This window comes from Trachurus trachurus (assembly GCF_905171665.1).
Source record: "Trachurus trachurus genome assembly, chromosome: 15".
Taxonomy (NCBI): Eukaryota; Metazoa; Chordata; class Actinopteri; order Carangiformes; family Carangidae; genus Trachurus; species Trachurus trachurus.
Genome location: NC_139906.1, coordinates 1,608,014 through 1,626,216, shown reverse-complemented (window position 1 = coordinate 1,626,216; position 18,203 = coordinate 1,608,014). Strand labels below are relative to the sequence as shown.

The 18,203-nt window shown below is 42.8% G+C and overlaps 1 protein-coding gene across 1 annotated transcript in view; it reads left to right on the top strand.

Annotated features, from left to right (window-relative positions):
- Positions 1-3,859: 3,859 nt before the first annotated feature.
- Positions 3,860-18,203, top strand: part of kif20ba (kinesin family member 20Ba) — a gene marked incomplete at its 5' end in the record, with an annotated part of 117,149 nt that continues 102,805 nt past the window's right edge. Inside the window, 8 exons of the mRNA XM_083988693.1 lie at positions 3,860-4,290; positions 7,103-7,244; positions 11,119-11,208; positions 13,150-13,272; positions 13,969-14,107; positions 15,654-15,838; positions 16,669-16,723; positions 17,356-17,577. Coding sequence (XP_083844819.1) covers positions 3,860-4,290; positions 7,103-7,244; positions 11,119-11,208; positions 13,150-13,272; positions 13,969-14,107; positions 15,654-15,838; positions 16,669-16,723; positions 17,356-17,577 — 1,387 coding nt within the window. The remainder of the gene's footprint in view (positions 4,291-7,102; positions 7,245-11,118; positions 11,209-13,149; positions 13,273-13,968; positions 14,108-15,653; positions 15,839-16,668; positions 16,724-17,355; positions 17,578-18,203) is intronic.

Below are 18,203 nucleotides of genomic sequence, written 5' to 3'. Positions count from 1 at the left end.
GTATGTGGTATTTTGCAAGTAGAACAAGCAGGTTGATGATGTATGTTAACGTTACACCTGCTCCCTGTGAGTTATATAACACCTGGGCAAGGCCGTATATATATGATCAAGTTTCTTCTTTCTTCTTTGCTCCTAACAACAACACTAGAGTCAGTCTACTAAAGAGTGAAAACATAATAATTCTTGGCTGAAAGCTGCATTTAAAAGTTAGTTATGAAGCGTCTTCCTCAAAATTTTAGTGTAGTGTAGGTCTGAAGCTGAGCTATCACAGTATTATGTGCCCTGTAAACTGAATTTTAGATGATGTCACTTCTAAATTTATAGGAACAGTGAGGGGAATCCTTATCTAAGAATATAGAAATATGTCAGTGAATAGTTAAATGGTCAATGGGAGAGTACCGTATAATCAACCGTATTTTGACAGTAATCTATAAAATAATACTAAATATACATGGGAATGAATCAAAAATAAGTTTCTTAAAGGGATAGTTCACCCTAGAATGATATTTCGCTCATTATCTACTCACCCTCATGTTGACTAAGGGCTGGAAGAATTATCAGAGTCCACCGTCCCTTCTCTGAGTTACAGGGGGTCTCGGCGTAGCAGTGAATTTCAATGCAACAGTTGCAAAGGGACACCAGAGCTCTTCGTAAAAAAACACACACAAAAAAACATCCAAATACCTCCATGATGCTCGTATGTAATGTCCGTCTTGTGCTTCTTCTTCTTCTCCTATTCCTGGTCCGTCCAAATCTCGCGTGATTTGCGCCGGCGTCAGTGCGGTTACTGCGAATCACGCGATATTTGGACGGACCAGGAAGAGGAGAAGAAGAAGAAGACGAGAAGCTTCCGCTACAAACAAGCTTAAAATATAGACTTATTTAATTTTTTTCGGGACAATTACGCAATTTGGGGCTTCAGCACAAGACGGACATTACATACGAGCATCATGGAGGTATTTGGATGTTTTTTTGTGTGTGTTTTTTTACGAAGAGCTCTGGTGTCCCTTTGCAACCGTTGCATTGAAATTCACTGCTACGCCGAGACCCCCTGTAACTAAGAGAAGGGACGGTGGACTCTGATAATTCTTCCAGCCCTTAGTCAACATGAGGGTGAGTAGATAATGAGCGAAATATCATTCTAGGGTGAACTATCCCTTTAATCTTTCCAGTTCATAAATCCATGTGACATTGTTGGTGAGATGACGTCTCTTATTAAATCAGAGACAGGTATGATTAGGCCTGGGACGATAATCAATAAATCAATTAATCGCACGATAAATGAAAATGAATTCGATAGTTTTTCCGGCCTCGATAAATCGCCATGTGCATGCGCACGTATTTGTTTTCCTCCAACCAGGCTGGATGACAAGAGGCTTCACTCTGTGCATCGGTCTCAGCACCTGGGCCGTTTGTTTTGCAGAATGAAAGGAGTGAACCCTCTTTTCAGTCATCCAGGATCTTTGTTTCCCAGAATGCATTTGGCAGCAACCGGCAGCGCTAGCTGTAAAGCTAAGCAGCTAAAAGCTATTTTACCGTAATTCTTGCTGCCGCGCTGTTAACACGTCACTTTTTAAAGTTTTAATATTTTTTCATGCCAGAAAGTCACAGTTAAGATCCCAGTCTGGTCAGTTTATCCACATATCGCCTGTTAGGAGATTTCCTCCGACGTTTTTGGAGGTAATGTGGTAGCAGCGAGCAGGAGGAGCGGGGCTTCCCACAGTCTGCAGCCGTCTGCAGCAGCTCACGGCCGGTCAACCTCCGTCATTGGGGGAGAAAACGACTAAGAAAACTTATCAGCAGGTTTTAGAGGTTTACCGCCGGCTGGTTTAATACTTTATAGGAGATAAATGCTAGTCTCATTGATGAAATCTGTGGAAGTGACATTAGTTTGTTTGAATGAAAAGTGGAGCTTCAGGTGTGTAACGTTATTGGACAGAAGAGCTGCACTGCACTGTTTATTATTTTTTGTTTATTTTATTTATTTAGGATAGTAGCAAGCTATATAAGTTCTTGTCATTCCAATTACAATGGTAAAAAAAAAATACTCATGAGAAATAAAAGTTTATCGCATTTAAAAGGGTCTACTTGCATTATTATGAAATATTATTATTATATTAGTGGTTAATTTGTTCTCAAAAAAATGTGTCAATAATATCGTTTATCGTCAATAATTTGTGGGACAATATATCGTCCAGCAAAATGTATTATCGTCCCAGGCCTAGGTATGATACTGTACCTGCTCTGTCCAAACTATACCAAACGATTTGATTAGGGCTGCAACTAATGATTATTTTCATTATTGATTAATCTGTCAATTATTTGAACAATGAATCGATTAGTTGTTTGGTCAATAAAATGTTGAAAAATGTGAATCAGTGTTTCTCAAACCACCAAACAAAGTCCTCAAATGTCTTGAGAGACTCAGTGTATTGTCATAAAGGAACAAAGAAACCAGAAATATTCACATTGAAGAACTGGAATCAGAGAATTTTGACTTTTTCTTAAAAAACCCTGACTCAAACCGATTATTAGATTATCAGAATAGTTGAGGATTCAGCTTCTCGTCATCAAACAAAGACAGAACGTCCTTCTGCTCAGTCTCATCTCCTCCTGTCAGCTCCTCACTGAGGAACCTCTGGAGGCTCTGAAACATCTGGAGGAGGAAGACGGATTCTTACACTGGAGGAAAATCAGAAATAGGTTTTAAAATTGAAAAATACGAGAGATGCGGTTGATGTAGCTGACACTATTATGGAATTATGTTTGGGATTTTGTGCAAAACGATATGATTTTCTGTTTGATGTTTTGAATGATGTGATCTCATCTGAATAAGTTGATCATGTAAGAAGGGTAGGCGAAAATAAGCGATAGCTTCAGCCTATGCCTTTTCGGTTTGGCTTTTTTCTAGTTGAACTGATGTTTTCTGTTGGACTTTTAATTTTGAATGACCTGACCGAAATAAACACATTTTCATTCATTCATTAAAACGCCACTTTAAGACGCTGGATAAACACGGTCGTCTGTCCTTTAACAGGGTATCCGCGGGGTCTTGAAAAGTATTAAAAGGTGATAAATCAATTTTGGGAAAATTAAGACCCTTAAAAAGTATTAAAAAGTCTTTTCACGACTTTATAAAGTCTTAAAAACAAAATCAAATGAGCTGAGGCACATGTCATGACTGTCTGTACAGACTGTAGTTTTTGTTTTTGTAGAGTTGAGCAATATTTCTTTTTTGATAAACTTTTCCTTTGATTTATTATCCCAGCCTATTTTGAATTCTGTTGTAAGTGGTCTACAGTCTTAGGGGCCGTGTCCACCAGGCGCGTTTTCAGCGCTCTGGGCGTCTACTTTCCATTCAAACCCTATTGAGTTGGGTGCTCACAGCCACGAGCCCGGAAACTGCTTTTCCACTAGCCCTAGTACCTGGTACCAGGTACTGAAATAGTACCAGGTACCATTTTTAGTACTGAGCCGCGCCGCGCCATGCAGAGCCTCGAAGTGCCGGGCCGTGCCACGCCATGCGGAGCCTAGCAGTGCCGCGCCGTGCCGTGCCATGCAGAGCCGAGCAGTGCCGCGCCATGCGGAGCAGTGCCGAGCCGTGCCGCGCCATCTAGTGCCGAGCAGTGCCGAGCAGTGCCGAGCCGTGCCGCACCATGCAGAGCCGAGCTGTGCCGAGCCGTGCCGCGTCATGCAGAGCCGAGCTGTGCCGAGCCGTACCGCGCCATGCAGAGCCGAGCTGTGCCGAGCCGTGCCGCGCCATGTGGAGCCGTGCCGCGCCATGCAGAGCCGAGCAGTGCCGAGCCACGCCGCGCCATGCAGAGCCTTTGTGCCATGTAGTGCCGAGCAGTGCCGCGCCATGCCGAGCCGCGCCATACAGTGCCGAGCAGTGCCGAGCCACGCCGCGCCATGCAGAGCCTTTGTGCCATGTAGTGCCGAGCAGTGCCGCGCCATGCCGAGCCGCGCCATACAGTGCCGAGCAGTGCCGAGCCACGCCGCGCCATGCAGAGCCTTTGTGCCATGTAGTGCCGAGCAGTGCCGCGCCATGCCGAGCCGCGCCATACAGTGCCGAGCAGTGCCGAGCCACGCCGCGCCATGCAGAGCCTTTGTGCCATGTAGTGCCGAGCAGTGCCGCGCCATGCCGAGCCGCGCCATACAGTGCCGAGCAGTGCCATGTAGTGCCAAGCTGTGCCGCACCATGCAGTGCCGAGCAGTGCCGAGCCACGCCGCGCCATCTAGTCCCGAGCAGTGCCGAGCCATGCCGCGCCATGCAGTGCCGAGCCGCGCCATGTAGAGCTGAGCAGTGCCGTTAAAGTGTAGTGGGAAAGCGCCACTAGTGTCGTCACTCTGAGAGTTTCTCCTCAGAGTGACGACACTAGTGGCGCTGTGAAGATACAAGTTAGTGACAGATGATCTGAGGCAGACTGCCCAGCTGGTCAGAGTTCCAGAGGAGGAAACCACAGAGCGACAGCCCCTCATCAGACTCCACCTCCCTCACACAGACTCAGAACGAGGACACACTGCCTTCTCCTTCTACGCCCCACACCGATGGAATAACTTACAAAACTCAGTTAGTGATTTTACTACTCTTGTTTTCAGAACTGTATTTGATTGTGCTGTTTTGATGTTTGATCTTCTGTGATCTCTGTGTGCTACAGGGCATCCTTGAAAAAGAGAGCTCGCTCTCAATGGATCTACCCTGTTAAAATAAAGGTTAAATAAGAGAAACATCCTCCAGACTCTGGATGACAGAGGTTTAACTAGACTGTAGGGCTGAACCCCCAAAAATCGAAGCTTCGTTCGTCGCCATGGTAATCGATCATGAAGTCCGTGATCGATTGTTTTTGTTGACACCGGTTCTCATCGGCAACTGTTACATTAAATTGAGTCGGCTACTTGGCATCCTGGAAACCTGCCTGACTTTGGAGACATGTGTTTGTTTGCCATAATTCATTATTTACGCTATGATTATCAAAATATGGTAATCGGGTCAGCCCTACTAGACTCTGGAGGAGGATGTTCATGGTCGACCTCCACCTGTTAAAGCTGTACAGAAAAGAAAATTGAATTTGAGCCCACTCTGGGTCTGGCTCTGTGCAAAATTCTATTTTTGAGTAAATCCGGGATGAAAGTGTGGTGTTTTTTTTTTCGCATTGGATAATGCACACAGATTATACGTCATCCTGTACACGATTCACCAGCCACTGATATTGGATCCATAATCCGTCATTCAAACATCTGAGATACACACACGGAGCTCGGTCTCGCCCCAAGCTTTGAATATCCCGCCCGCTCGATAACGACCAATCAAATTAGTTTTCCTTACTCAGGTAAACTCGTGTTGCAGCTCGTGACAACTCGGCGCGACAAACAGGACAAACGGCCATTTCTGTACAGCTTTAAACAGCCTGCTAGGCGGTAGAGCGGGTCGTCCAGTAACCAGAGGGTTGGCGGTTCGAATCCCGCTCTGTCCCAGTCTCTGTCATAGTGTCCTTGGGCAAGACACCTTACCCACCTTTCCTCATGTGGATGTGTATGAATGATGGTGGTGGTTTGGTGCACATTGGCAGCTGTGGCTACACCTAGTTTACCATCACTGGTGTGAATGTGGTATGAATGAATAATGGTTGCTGTAAAGCACTTTGGGTGTTGGGTGAAAAGCACTATATAAATGTAATCTATTACTACCAGGAGAATGAAGGAGATGCTGTTTGATGTTTAAACATGCAGCAGCTTCTTACATCCTGGTTCTGTAGAGCTGCTTGTTCATTGACAACACACATCGTTGTGTATGATGGGACCAGCATGACGACTACACATAATTAATAACTATCTAATAACCATCAGCAGGTCTGATACTGCAAAAAAAAGCAACATACGGTATTTGGTGGAATGAGTGAAAAGCAAGGCCGAATATAAAAAAAAAAAAATTAAATACACCTGAAATGTCTAGTAGGCTAATTGAAAAAACAAACAAAAAAAAAACTGACCAACAAAGGTTGGGAACCACTATTTTAAAAGACACTTGGGTTTTTTTGGAATGTACTTGTAGATCTTTCAGCACTCACTATTAGGGCTGTCAGAACGAACTTCGCTATTCGAATACAATTCGAATGTTAGTCAAAATGAGAACATTCGATGGTGGAAACTGACGTTCGAATGCTTTTAATGAGGCAAATTAACGTGGTGCGTCGCGACGTTCAGAGTAGTACACATGTTGATAAAACAACATGCAGTTATTGTTGTGCACAAAGTAAAGCTGCAGCTTCAAATATACAAGCAGAGTTTTTTTTAAATTGCCCGTTCATTCGGCTGCCACGGTGCGCGTATGCGTCCCCACTCTACACACACACCTTTTTTTTTTTTAATTGATCGATCCGCGGACCACTTGTGTGCTGATCACGGATCAGCTGTGATCTGTTGCACCACAAGTTACTCTGTGCCCTAACCCCGCCTGTGAAGCCGGGTTTCCACCGAATCAACGATCCTTCTTTTTTTCTTTTTTTTTTACCGCAACATATCATATGTTCTTCAAAAAGTGAAACTAACACAAAGAATGAAACATTTCATGTCTTTATTTATTCTATTTATTTTAATTGTACTAATTATGACTAACGTTAAATGAAGACTTATAATTCAGTATCCCCAAAAATCTAAATATTACAAAGGACCAATTAAAAAAACATTTTTAATAGGCTACAGAAATGTTGGCTTTACTTCTGGAAATGGACTTTGCCATGATATTATAATGTATTGAGATGCACCTGTATATAATTTGTTAATGGTGAGTGTCACCGCCCTAAGCACACACCCCTAACAGGTAACAGGTACTTGATTTGAATTGTAAGCATTTGCCTACTACACTTAGTCACTCAGAAAGTTAAGTAAGAAAATGACAGTAATCTGTTACTTTTTAATTAGTTACCCCCAACACTGAAGTTCGAAAAGTTGCCACTACAGTTGCAGCTCGAAGTCGTGTTGGTATTAAAAAATATTGTGACGGTATTAAAAAAGGTATTAAAAGGTATTAAATTCAACTTAAGAATTTCTGTATAAACCCTGTTTAACCTCCTTCCTCTCTCTGTTGCTGTTGTCGCTGCAGGATGATGATGATGGACTCATGTCTGACCCACGGGGCCGACCGAGGGGAACAGGTGGAGCAGGACGAGCTGCACAGACCCCTCCACCGCCGCCCCCCACCCCCACCACCCCCACCAGGTGTCTGCACCTCCACTGACTCACAGGTGAAACTGACCCGTCCCGTCCACAGTGATACCTGCAAACACATGTGCACTATTATGTGAAAATGTTGTTATATAATCTCTAACAGGTGCAATAACCCCCCACATATCTGTTTCTAGTGACAAATGTTTACTCACTTTACTTACTTATATTTTATGATATACTTTTCTCTTCTTGGATGGTGTTTAAAGGGATAGTTCACCCAAAATTCAAATTTCAAAGTTTCAGAGTCCTCCGTGGCTTCTCTGAGTTACAGGGGGGCTCCGTGCAGCACTGCATGTCCATATGACGGTTGAGAACGGAGCTCACATTTTCCTTCGTCCAAAAAGACACACCAAAAAACATCCAAATACCTCCATAGTGCTCGTCTGTAATGTCCCTCTTGTGGTGAAGCCCCGACATGAGAAATTGTTCCGAAAAAAAATTAAATAAGTCTATATTTTAAGCTTGTTTGTAGCGGAAGCTCCCAGTGTTGCTCTGCCGGAATCTCGCGCGATTTGCGGAGCCGTGAACTGGGTGTCGATGCAAATCACGTGAGATTTGGACTAGGCTTGGGCGATAGGTAAAAAAATTCCAATCGGCCACCGTACCCCTTTAAATCGGCGGTTGACGATATATTCGGCCGTTATGACACGTGTGCAGAGCGCAGGTGATAGATAAATCATTTCAACAGAATTGCTGTGAATCTGTGAACGCGCACGTATAAAGGGCGGATTCAAGGCAGCAGATCAGTCACAACCAGAGCACCGACGCGTCAGAGAGAAGCGAGGTGTGCGCAGCGCAGCGCACACCTTATTTCTCCTGTGAGGAAGAAAGAAAAAAAGAAGAAGCCTGTGGTCCGACTCCGACCTGACCCGAGTTATTAAATGTTTACATTTAGGCTATTTAAAAGTAGTTTAATTGGTGCTGACTTGTAAATGAATGCTGCTCTGGATCCAAAGTATCCAAACAACATAAACATGTTATTATATTAGACTATATATCAGCGGCGCCGGATTCATTGTAGAGGTGGGGGGGCCATGGAGGTTGGGTTGTTACAGGGCATAGATTTACACACTCACTGTCGGTGCAATAGTCATATTGTAGCGTCCGGCCGTGATGCGTAATACCAGCATAATGCGTAATCCCCCCCCCCTCCTCCGCCAGCGTCTCCCAGACCCTCATGATACCGTAATTTATCAAAAAAAAGAAGAGAAAAAAAAGAAAGCCCTGTACTCCGGTCTCCTGTTCTGGTCTGGCTGCCGGTTTGAGTAGCCTAAATAAAATGTTGTGAATACTACACCTCTTTGAACAGTTTCTATAAACTGCTAGGTTCTCAACGACCCGACCCGGTCCGATCCAGGTGTTGAAGCCTGGACCTGATGCAGCCGGACTCACGAGCAGTCTCTCGGCTGGACCACGGCAAAAATAAAAGAAGCCCGTGGTCCGACCTGACCCAATTTTTTTAATCAGAATTTTAATAATAGAAAACATCATTTGTGAATTTGAGATCTCTAAAATATTAGTAGGCTAATGTTACTTTTACCATGCATTTAGTTTTTCTGTAGGTAAATTAATCATCATGGATCAAGCAGAAAATCAGCCTTTGTAAAAGCCGAAGTAACAGTTTATGAGCACTCAGGTCTGTGGCGCATCAGTCTGCAGCAGCTACTTTTCACCTCTTTTCTTGTCATTCATGTTTTAATAATAGGAACAATGCTTAAGGACAACGCCTGCTAAGACAGACGTTTGGACTTTATGTAGCTAAATAACTTTGTCTCAGTCCGTGACTGTGCTCGCTTCATATGGACCGCTGTTATAGACCACTCGGGCCAGCTGTGGTTACAATGTTTCAATTTTGTTGTTTTCGCGCATTTCTTCTTTTTCTCACAAGTTATGGTTTTTACTGGCAAAACGAGCCAGTTAGAAATGAATAAAGGAAAAGAAAAAATAATATCCAGGAGACTTTGTCCCGTCCTCAGGACGTGGTTGAGGGAGGATCAGCTGGTGGCTCAGGTCTAGTGATGTCATGGCTGTCAGCTGCACATCTGTCAGCAGGTCCGCTCAACCACTCCACACACACTTCACAAACTTTAGGAATGAGCTAGATGTTGATTCTGTAAACAGACAGTGACATGCTGGAAATAAGCAGACATCATACTCGCCCTCGTTAATATTGATTATTGAATTACGTAACGTCATAAATCTCTCGCCGCTATAGTCCGGTTCATCACCTGTCTCTGTGGGTGTGTAGGCTACGTCATCTCCAGGTGAAACAACTGTAACAACTGTAAATCACCTGGTATTGATAATAACTAAAGGCATGTCACCAAATCTGAACTAGGCTATTAACACGTCAGGTTAATTAATCTTTTCCTCGCATTTCTTCAAAGTAAACTTCCCTTCGCTCACCGGCAGAGCAGAAGTTGCACTTTCTGAGATGGTGCACTTGGTCCACAGTGTTTGTGGATGAAGCCTACAGGATGAGAAGGTGACGAAGGTGAAGGTGATAATAAGCGGAGGGAGGACGACGGAAGCTAGAGAAGCTCCGCTCAGCTGTGCATTCACGTGAGCACCATATAGCCGGAGAGACTTGAATTGGGACTATTTACTGGGCTGCACTACAGACAGAGTAGCATTAGATTTGATTTAAAATGAAAGATTCTTCTATGTTTTACTGGTTTATTTCATTTGATGTGGGTGGGACCGGGGGAATTATTGAAACCGGGATAGCGGCCTGTGGTGATCAGCGACCAGAAGAGCAGGGCAGGGGCGTAAAGTGGGGGGGCCAATGGCCCCTTGGCCCCCCCCATTCCGGCGCCCTTGCTATATATTTTCCATCTTTGCTGAGCATAAGATTTGTTCTAAATTAAATAAAAGCCTGTCCCATAGACGCGTGTCTCTTTAAGACGGGTCCGCTCGGCGCACATACACACACATACACACACACACACATACACTCACACACCCTCAAAAAAAAAAAAAAAAACTATTGGCAGAAGTCCGGGCCGTGAGAACCGGCAGCCTACCTTTCGTATGGATAATCAGCTTGATAATCCGTTGTTGTGATAGACACATGTGTTTTCATAACGTATCATAACGTGGATACAATCACCAGCAACTCTGTCCGGAGCTTCGCTACTTTTATTTCAGTATCCTTGGTAGCAGTAACCCCCGGTACAAGGATTTCAAAATAAGGGCACACTGAATATCATAAAACATTACATAACGCTCTTCTAAAAATAATTCAGACTAATCGGAAATCAGTGTGAATAACATACATATTACATAGCTGCCAGATCCTATTTACGCATGCTTTGAATTGTGCTCAATGTAAATTAGAGTTGAATTCTGTGGAGGCAGACCATTAATTTGGCGAAATAAAATGCAAAAAAAATCGCCCAGACAATCGCCAAAAATTAAATCAACCGTGACGGACTCAGCCGGTGGTCGATTGGCGATACATTCGTCCTATCGCCCAAGCCTAATTTGGACGGACTAATTATCGGTGCATGTTGTTTTGTTCCCTCATCAAACTCATCAAATACACAATCCAACAACTCCACAACGCTCTGGTGGACAAGTTGTGAACTGCACATTCACCACGCTATGAGATAATAACACAACGTTACCACACAGAGTTGTTTTAGAGGGAAATTCATGTAAAACCACTGATGCGCGTTGCCTTCAGGGACAGTTTTTCATCAACAGTCTCTGTATTTCCACCAAAACAACTCTGTGTGGTAACGTTGTGTTATTATCTCATAGTGTGGTGAATGTGCAGCTCACAACTTGTCCACCAGAGCGTTGTGGAGTTGTTGGATTGTGTATTTTATTTTATTGTGCGCTTCCACCTGAGGCCGATAAATGTTGACTGTGACTATCTTTCCTCCTCAGAGCTCCGGTGTGGAGGCCAGAGAACACCTGCAGGTTTACCTGAGGATCCGACCCTTCAGCTCAGCAGAGAGCAGCAGTGGAGAGTCACAGGTCAGACTGAGTTGAATTAAATAAATAATGTGTTACATAAATATTTTTAATTTCGCTCCCCAATTTCTTTTTGTGCCTCCAAATAGTTCACTTTAGGCGTGCTCCTTGGGAAAAATGTTATGGTAGAGCCCTCGCTACCGCAAATGCTCAATAAAATGCTCCTGCGACACTTCATTGTGCTTTATTGCATGGGTTCTCAACTAGTCTCACTCTGGGCTCCACATCTTCCCATGGTCATTAAGTCGCGACCCACTTTTATAGAATTCAAACCAAGATTTATTTTTTTTAAGCCTTTAAAAACTCATTTAGCTCTTTATTGAGCAAAGTGCATTTAGAGCACATGAATGAAGCTGAGGAGTTACCATGACAACTGCATGTACGGAAGTGAATAAAAAAATATCAAACTGCACAAAATGGAGACCAACAAAACGATATACTTGACTTCTAATGCATCTCTGCATTCAGAGCATGTTCACAAAAGTGAATAAATATCAAATTGCACAAAATAAAGACCCACAAAACAAAACACAGGGCTCCAGACTGCGACTAAATGGTCGCATTTTGCGACTAAAAGTTGATACAATGCGAGTACATTTTTCATCTACTCGCGCATGTGCGACCAGTAAATTTGCCGATTTTTTTTTTTTTAATGACCACTGTGATTGGCTCATCATGTGTGAAAAGAAACTTGTGTTTCTCTTCTCTACATCTCGGAGTGGAGGAGACGTCTTTCCACAGCAGAGCTCCGTGTGAAACAGCAGGAGACACACAGACCGGTGACCTGCACGTGTGTGTGTGCTGAACATCACCCTCGATATTTTTTTTTCTTCCGACGGCTCGCTACAAACCTTAAACATCCCATAATATGCTCGCGCTCTCAGCAGCGGTACTCAAATCGTCACAAGGCAACGAAGCAGGTTGACTCGCGCTGCAGAACAGCGCTGCACAGAGCGGTTCCCATACGGAAATGATTATTGATTGATTGTTGATCGATAGATTTTTTTTTTTGGCCGTACGGGGGAGCGGGGGTGTCGACGAGTTTGATGCCAAGGAGTCCGTGCACATGTGGCTCAGTCAGGGTCAACAGACAAGGAGGCCAACAAGGGCTGGCCTACACAGGCAGGCACCTTATCCCCCATGAGGAGGAGGAAGGGGGGGTGGGTTCTAGGATGAGTTCACCACAAGTGATGTGTCAACGTTAACTTTATATTTTCAATATTTAAACTGTTTCACAATAAAACGTGAATTTAAAACATTATAGTATATGCATTTATGCAATATTTATCAGTAATATAGTGAAAATTAGAGGAAATGTGAAAATTTACTTTGCAAGTCGATTTCGGTGTGCGCCCCTAAATTTTTTGTTTGCGCTCCTAAAATTTTAAGTTAGGGGCCACTGTGCTCCTAGTCAAAAAAGTTAGTCTGGAGCCCTGAAACAAGATTCACTGCATTCAGGCCACATTAATAAGAAACTGATATCTTTGCATTCAGAGCAAATAATAAGAAAGTGAGGAGGAGCATTACAACTGCATGTGTTCATGTGTCTCGTGTGCCTTTCCATATAAGTTATTTTTCAAAATACAGACATGTCCAACATCAGATGTGTATTAAATATTATTTACTTTTTTGACCAGCTGTCCGCGACCCATCCAGAACGGGTCCACGACCCACTTCTGGGTCCCGACCCACCAGTTGAGAACCACTGCTTTATTGAATGTATTTTCAACTACAAACAAGCCTAACACGCAACTTATATATTGTAATCAATTTCTAATTTTGTGATTTCTTTTGTACGTTTTTTATTATTTGTCATGATAGGTCTTACATTTCATCCATAATGGTCTTAAAAAAGGTCTTAAAAAGTCTTAAATTTGAGCTGGTGAAACCTGCAGATACCCTGCTGTACATAAACTCCTGTCTGGTTCTGTCTGGTACCACCAGGACTGCGTTTCCATGGAGACGCCCGACACGGTGCTGCTGAAGCCTCCCAGTCTGTCTCTGTCGGCGAGGCTCAGCGCCGACCGCTCGCTGCCTCAGACCGGACAGCGCTTCACCTTCTCCCAGGTCTGTAATCATTGTATATTGTCAATAATCATCATCATCCGGTTTTATTCCTCCCTCAACTAACGATTATTTTCATTATCGATTAATCTGTCAGTTAATTAAACGATTAATCGATTAGTTGTTTGGTCAATAAAACATCAATCAGTGTTTCCCAAACCACCAGACGACTTCCTCAAATGTCTTGTTTTGTCCACAAACCAAAGAGAGACTCAGTTTATTGTCATAAAGGAACAAAGAAACCAGAAATATTCACATTTAAGGAGCTGAAATCAGAGAATTTGGACTTTTTTTCTTTAAAAAACGACTCAAACTGATTATTAGATTATCAAAATAGTTGACAATTAATATAATAATCAATTATTGTTCGATTAGTCGACTAACTGTTGCAGCTCTACACTCAACAGCTAATTATGAGCTACAGTTTTATTAACTTTGAACTTGTTTTGAAGTTTTTATGCAGTATATTTATTATGATGATTACTCTGTACTTGTTTTTGATTTGATTCCCTGTGGATCATCTCATGCATTCACATTTGATTATTGCATTTGAATCACTTATATATTAACTTTTGAACCCATAAAAAGTGTCAGAATAGTCTGTTAACATCTCAGTGCAGAAGAACAAGTGTTTCTTTATGTTAAACGACCTTTTCCTCTCATTAATAACGACCGTCCGTTCTCTCCCGCCCTGACCAGGTGTACGGACCCGACACCTCCCAGAAGGAGATGTTTGCAGGAACAGTGAAGGATCTGGTGAAGGACGTTCTGGAAGGAGAAAACTCTCTGGTGTTCACCTACGGAGTCACCAACGCCGGGAAGACCTTCACCTTCTTAGGTCTGAGTCTCTGAATGAACAATCTGAGTTTAACACTCCTTCTGGACACAATTTACACTCTATGCACATGATTTTTTCCAAATTTGTAGACAAACTTGTTCTGTCTCTCACAATGTGCTCAAAATAGCAGAGAGACTTACAGAATTTGAATTATCAGCCTCTAAATGCGGCCACGTCTGTCTCTGCTCCTCATTGACTCCAATACAAAGATTTTCTGAGAGAAGCAGAACGGACCCCTGTTTTAAACTCGCAAGTGTCTCCAAAATATTTTTTGTAGAAACACCAAAATCACACCAAATTGTTCAGGAAGTCCTTACAGTGATGATGGTCTGTGTTTTTTTCTGATAGGAGTTACTGTTTGGTCAGAATAAGCCCAAATGTGAGACCAGTGCAGAGGCAGAAAATCACTCTTTTTTAGGGGTGGGAGAAAAAATCGATTCACGTAAATATCGCAATATCTTTTTTGACGATTTTTAAATAGTTTTTTTTTTTTTCAAAAATTGATTATTTTTTTTGAAATTTTTTTTTTTTTGAATTTTTTTAAATATTGTGCAATGTGCATTTGTTAGAGTTTTTTACATACAGAGAGTACAAGTTTTTGAAAAGGGTTTAAGTTCACTTTGTAATTGAGTATGTTAATTTAAAGGCTCCTACAGTATTTGTGTGCAGATAAATGTTAAAAATACAGACTAAAAATCGAGAGAATCGGCAATATCGTAGAATCGCAATTTCAATGGAATCGCCATCCAAAAAATCGTAGAAGAATCGAATCGGGAGAAAAGCAGCCCTACTCTTTTTCTCTACGTTTCTGTCTGCCTCAGCCTGGGGGGCCCCGATCGTCATTGGTAACCACCTCAAGTTGCCGTGGTAACCTCTGAGCCTCAGGCCAGAGCTTGTTAACTTCATAAACAATCCACCTGGAGCTCGTTAACATGTTAATAAACACACACACTCAACGTGGTTACAGCTCCTCAGTATCAGTGCTTATTGAGAGTGAGGAGTCACGTGCCGATTTGAGCCATGGATGTATTATATTAACGATTTGAGCAGCCAGTCGGCCATGATGGAAGGAGACGCTATCGGTTGCCAGGGGCAACACATCAGAACAGCACAGAGACGGACTAAATTCTAGCTCTTTTTTCCGCCAACAGATGAACAAATTACAAGAAAGAATAAGGAGAAAGTAAATCACTGGAGCAGTTTTTAACACAGCAGTGATTTCCGGCATTGTAAAACAGTAAATTACGGAGTAGACGATTTTGTTTTGCCCATAGACTAGTATGGCTTTTGCCACCGGAATCCTTCCATCATGGCGGAGAAGGGGGGCGGGGCTCTGACATGGATGTATTGGAGGCTCTGAGCTGTGACGACAACTCCTCACTCTCAATAGAAAGATGATCATGTGTCTGATCAGCTCTGTCTTGACATTAGATCGTGGGTTTGATTCCCATGTTGACAGAGATGGCCACCCCGGCTGTAGCTCCCATGGCCCTGTAATGATTCTTCTCATTCTGACTCAGACCGTGTGCCGTCTGTCCCCCTGCAGGTCCAGATGCGGACGCGGGCATCCTGCCCCGGTCTCTGGCCGTCATCTTCAACACCATCGAGGAGCAGGTGTTTCCGGGGACGAGCATCAAGCCTCAGCGCTGCAGAGAGTTCGTGCGGCTCAGCAGAGAGCAGCAGGCCGAGGAGCTGCTGTTCAAGAGGAGTCTGCTCAAGCAGCTCAAAGAGGTGAACAGGAGCTGACGCTGTTTGTGTTTGTGTTTGTGTTGACAGCTGAGTAACGATGGAGGAGGGAAGCTCAGACTCATGTTTGTAGTTTGAGCTTAATCTGTTAAAGGGATAAATTCAACATTTAGTCAAGTTGGCCCATTGCCATAATCCCTATAGTCATAGCAGTAGGTTCGTTACCTTTAATTGTCGGTGCAAGCTATTTTTAGAACGGCGGAGCAGAGCCGTGAGCTGCTCAGAGCTACGCTACGGAGGCTCATTATGGGATTTCTTGGTTTCCCTCATCAAACTCATCAAATACACAATCCAACAACTCCACAACGCTCTGGTGGACAAGTTGTGAGCTGCACATTCACCACGCTATGAGATAATAACACAACGTTACCACACAGAGTTGTTTTAGAGAGAAATTCATGCAAAACAAACTGATGCACGTTGCCTTCAGGGACAGTTTTTCATCAAGCAGTCTCTGCATTTCCCTCTAAAACAACTTCTGCATAGTGTGGTGAATGTGCAGCTCACAACTTGTCCACCAGAGCGTTGTGGAGTTGTTGGATTGTGTATTTGATGAGTTTGATGAGGGAAACCAAGAAATCCCATAATGAGCCTCCGTAGCGTAGCTCTGAGCAGCTCACGGCTCTGCTCCGCCGTTCTAAAAATAGCTTGCACCGACAATTAAAACCTAAAACCTAAACCTAAACCTAAACCTACTGCTACGACTATAGGGATTAATATGGCAATGGGCCAATTTGACAAAATGTTGAACTATCCCTTTGAACACTGTTGTATAAATATTATAAACCTATAATTCTTTGTGTGTCTCTGCTCAGACGGAGAGGATCAACAGCAGCTTGTTGAACTGCACCAACAGAACTCTGCTGGAAGGTCAGACTCATCTTCATCTCTACATCTGTTTCCATCAGGTTTAACTCTGACATTGCTCATTGACTTTTAAAATTAAAAGTTAAAATTAACTGAACATCAAAACATGGTTTGACTTTTAATTCTGCTTTCCTAGCGCCCCATGTTTTTTTTAGTTTTTCATCTATTTTCCCTTTTTAGTGTTTACTTGAACTTAATTCATCTGTTCTAGTTCTCTTCTTTTGTCTCGCTTTCTTTTCTCACCTCTTTTAGTTTATTTATTTATTTAGTGCTGTTATCATTACTACTACTTTTATTTTTACTACCAACATCTTCCCTGTTTTTTTTTCATCTTTTTCCTTTCTTTCTTTTTTAAATTTTATTATTTCTATACCTTGCACAAGTAAAGGTATGTGATTTTTATTTCTTGACTGTGCTTCAATTATTTGTTAGGTCAAGGTGAGGTCATGTTAGAAGCCTTTCGGGTTTCAGACCTCACCTGCACATTTCTTTTTCATATCTTTCTTACTAGTAAGAGAGATAAGTAAATGTTTTATTTTTTTATGTGCAAATAAATAAAAGTCTAAAAAAAAAAAAAAAGTCTATTTACAGAATCAATGATCTGAAGAACCCTCTATCGTCCTCTTGTCCTGTAGCTCCGTCCGTCCTCGAGTCGTCCACGGCGACAGCAGCAGCAGCAGCAGAGGACCGACTGGACTTGAACCTGGACCCTCACACCAAGTTCTCCGTCTGGGTTTCCTTCTGTGAAATCTACAACGAGAACATCCACGACCTCCTGGAGGCGACGCCCAGTTCGGCGCCGAGGAGGACGGTGCTGCGGCTGTCGCAGGACGTCAAGGGCAACGCCTTCGTCAAGGGTGAGAAACTGATGAGTCATGTTTGTGGACATTATTTTAGATTATTTTATTATTTTTAGATTATTAATCACTTTTATTAGATTTTTTTAAAATTGCCTTTTATTGTTTATTAGATATTTTGTGACAGTTTTACAGATTTATTCACTCTTTATTCTTTTATATATTTATTTATTCGTCATTATTTTAACCCTCCTGTTCTCCTGGGTCAAGGAAGGAAGGTAGGACGAAGGGAAAGATGGGAGGAAAGAAGGAAGGGAAAAAGGAAGGAAAGATATATGGAGGGAGGGAACAGATTAGGTCAATTGGGTCAAAAAGGAAGGAAGAAGTAAGGACGAAGGAAGGAAGGAAGGGAGCGGAGGGAAAAAGGATTGTGGAAAGAAGGAAGGTTAAAAGGAAGTAAATAGTAAAGAAAGATGGTGGGAGAGAACAGATTCGTTCAAGGAAGAAGGGAAAGAAGTAAGGGAAAAGGGAAGGAAAAAAAGATGGAGGTATAGGGAACAGATCAGATCAATTGAATCAAAAGAGGAAGGAAGAAGAAGTAAGGATGAAGGGAAGGAAGGAAGGGAGGGAAAAAGGATTGTGGAAAGAAGGAAGGATGGAGGAAGGAAACAGATTGGGTCAATTTG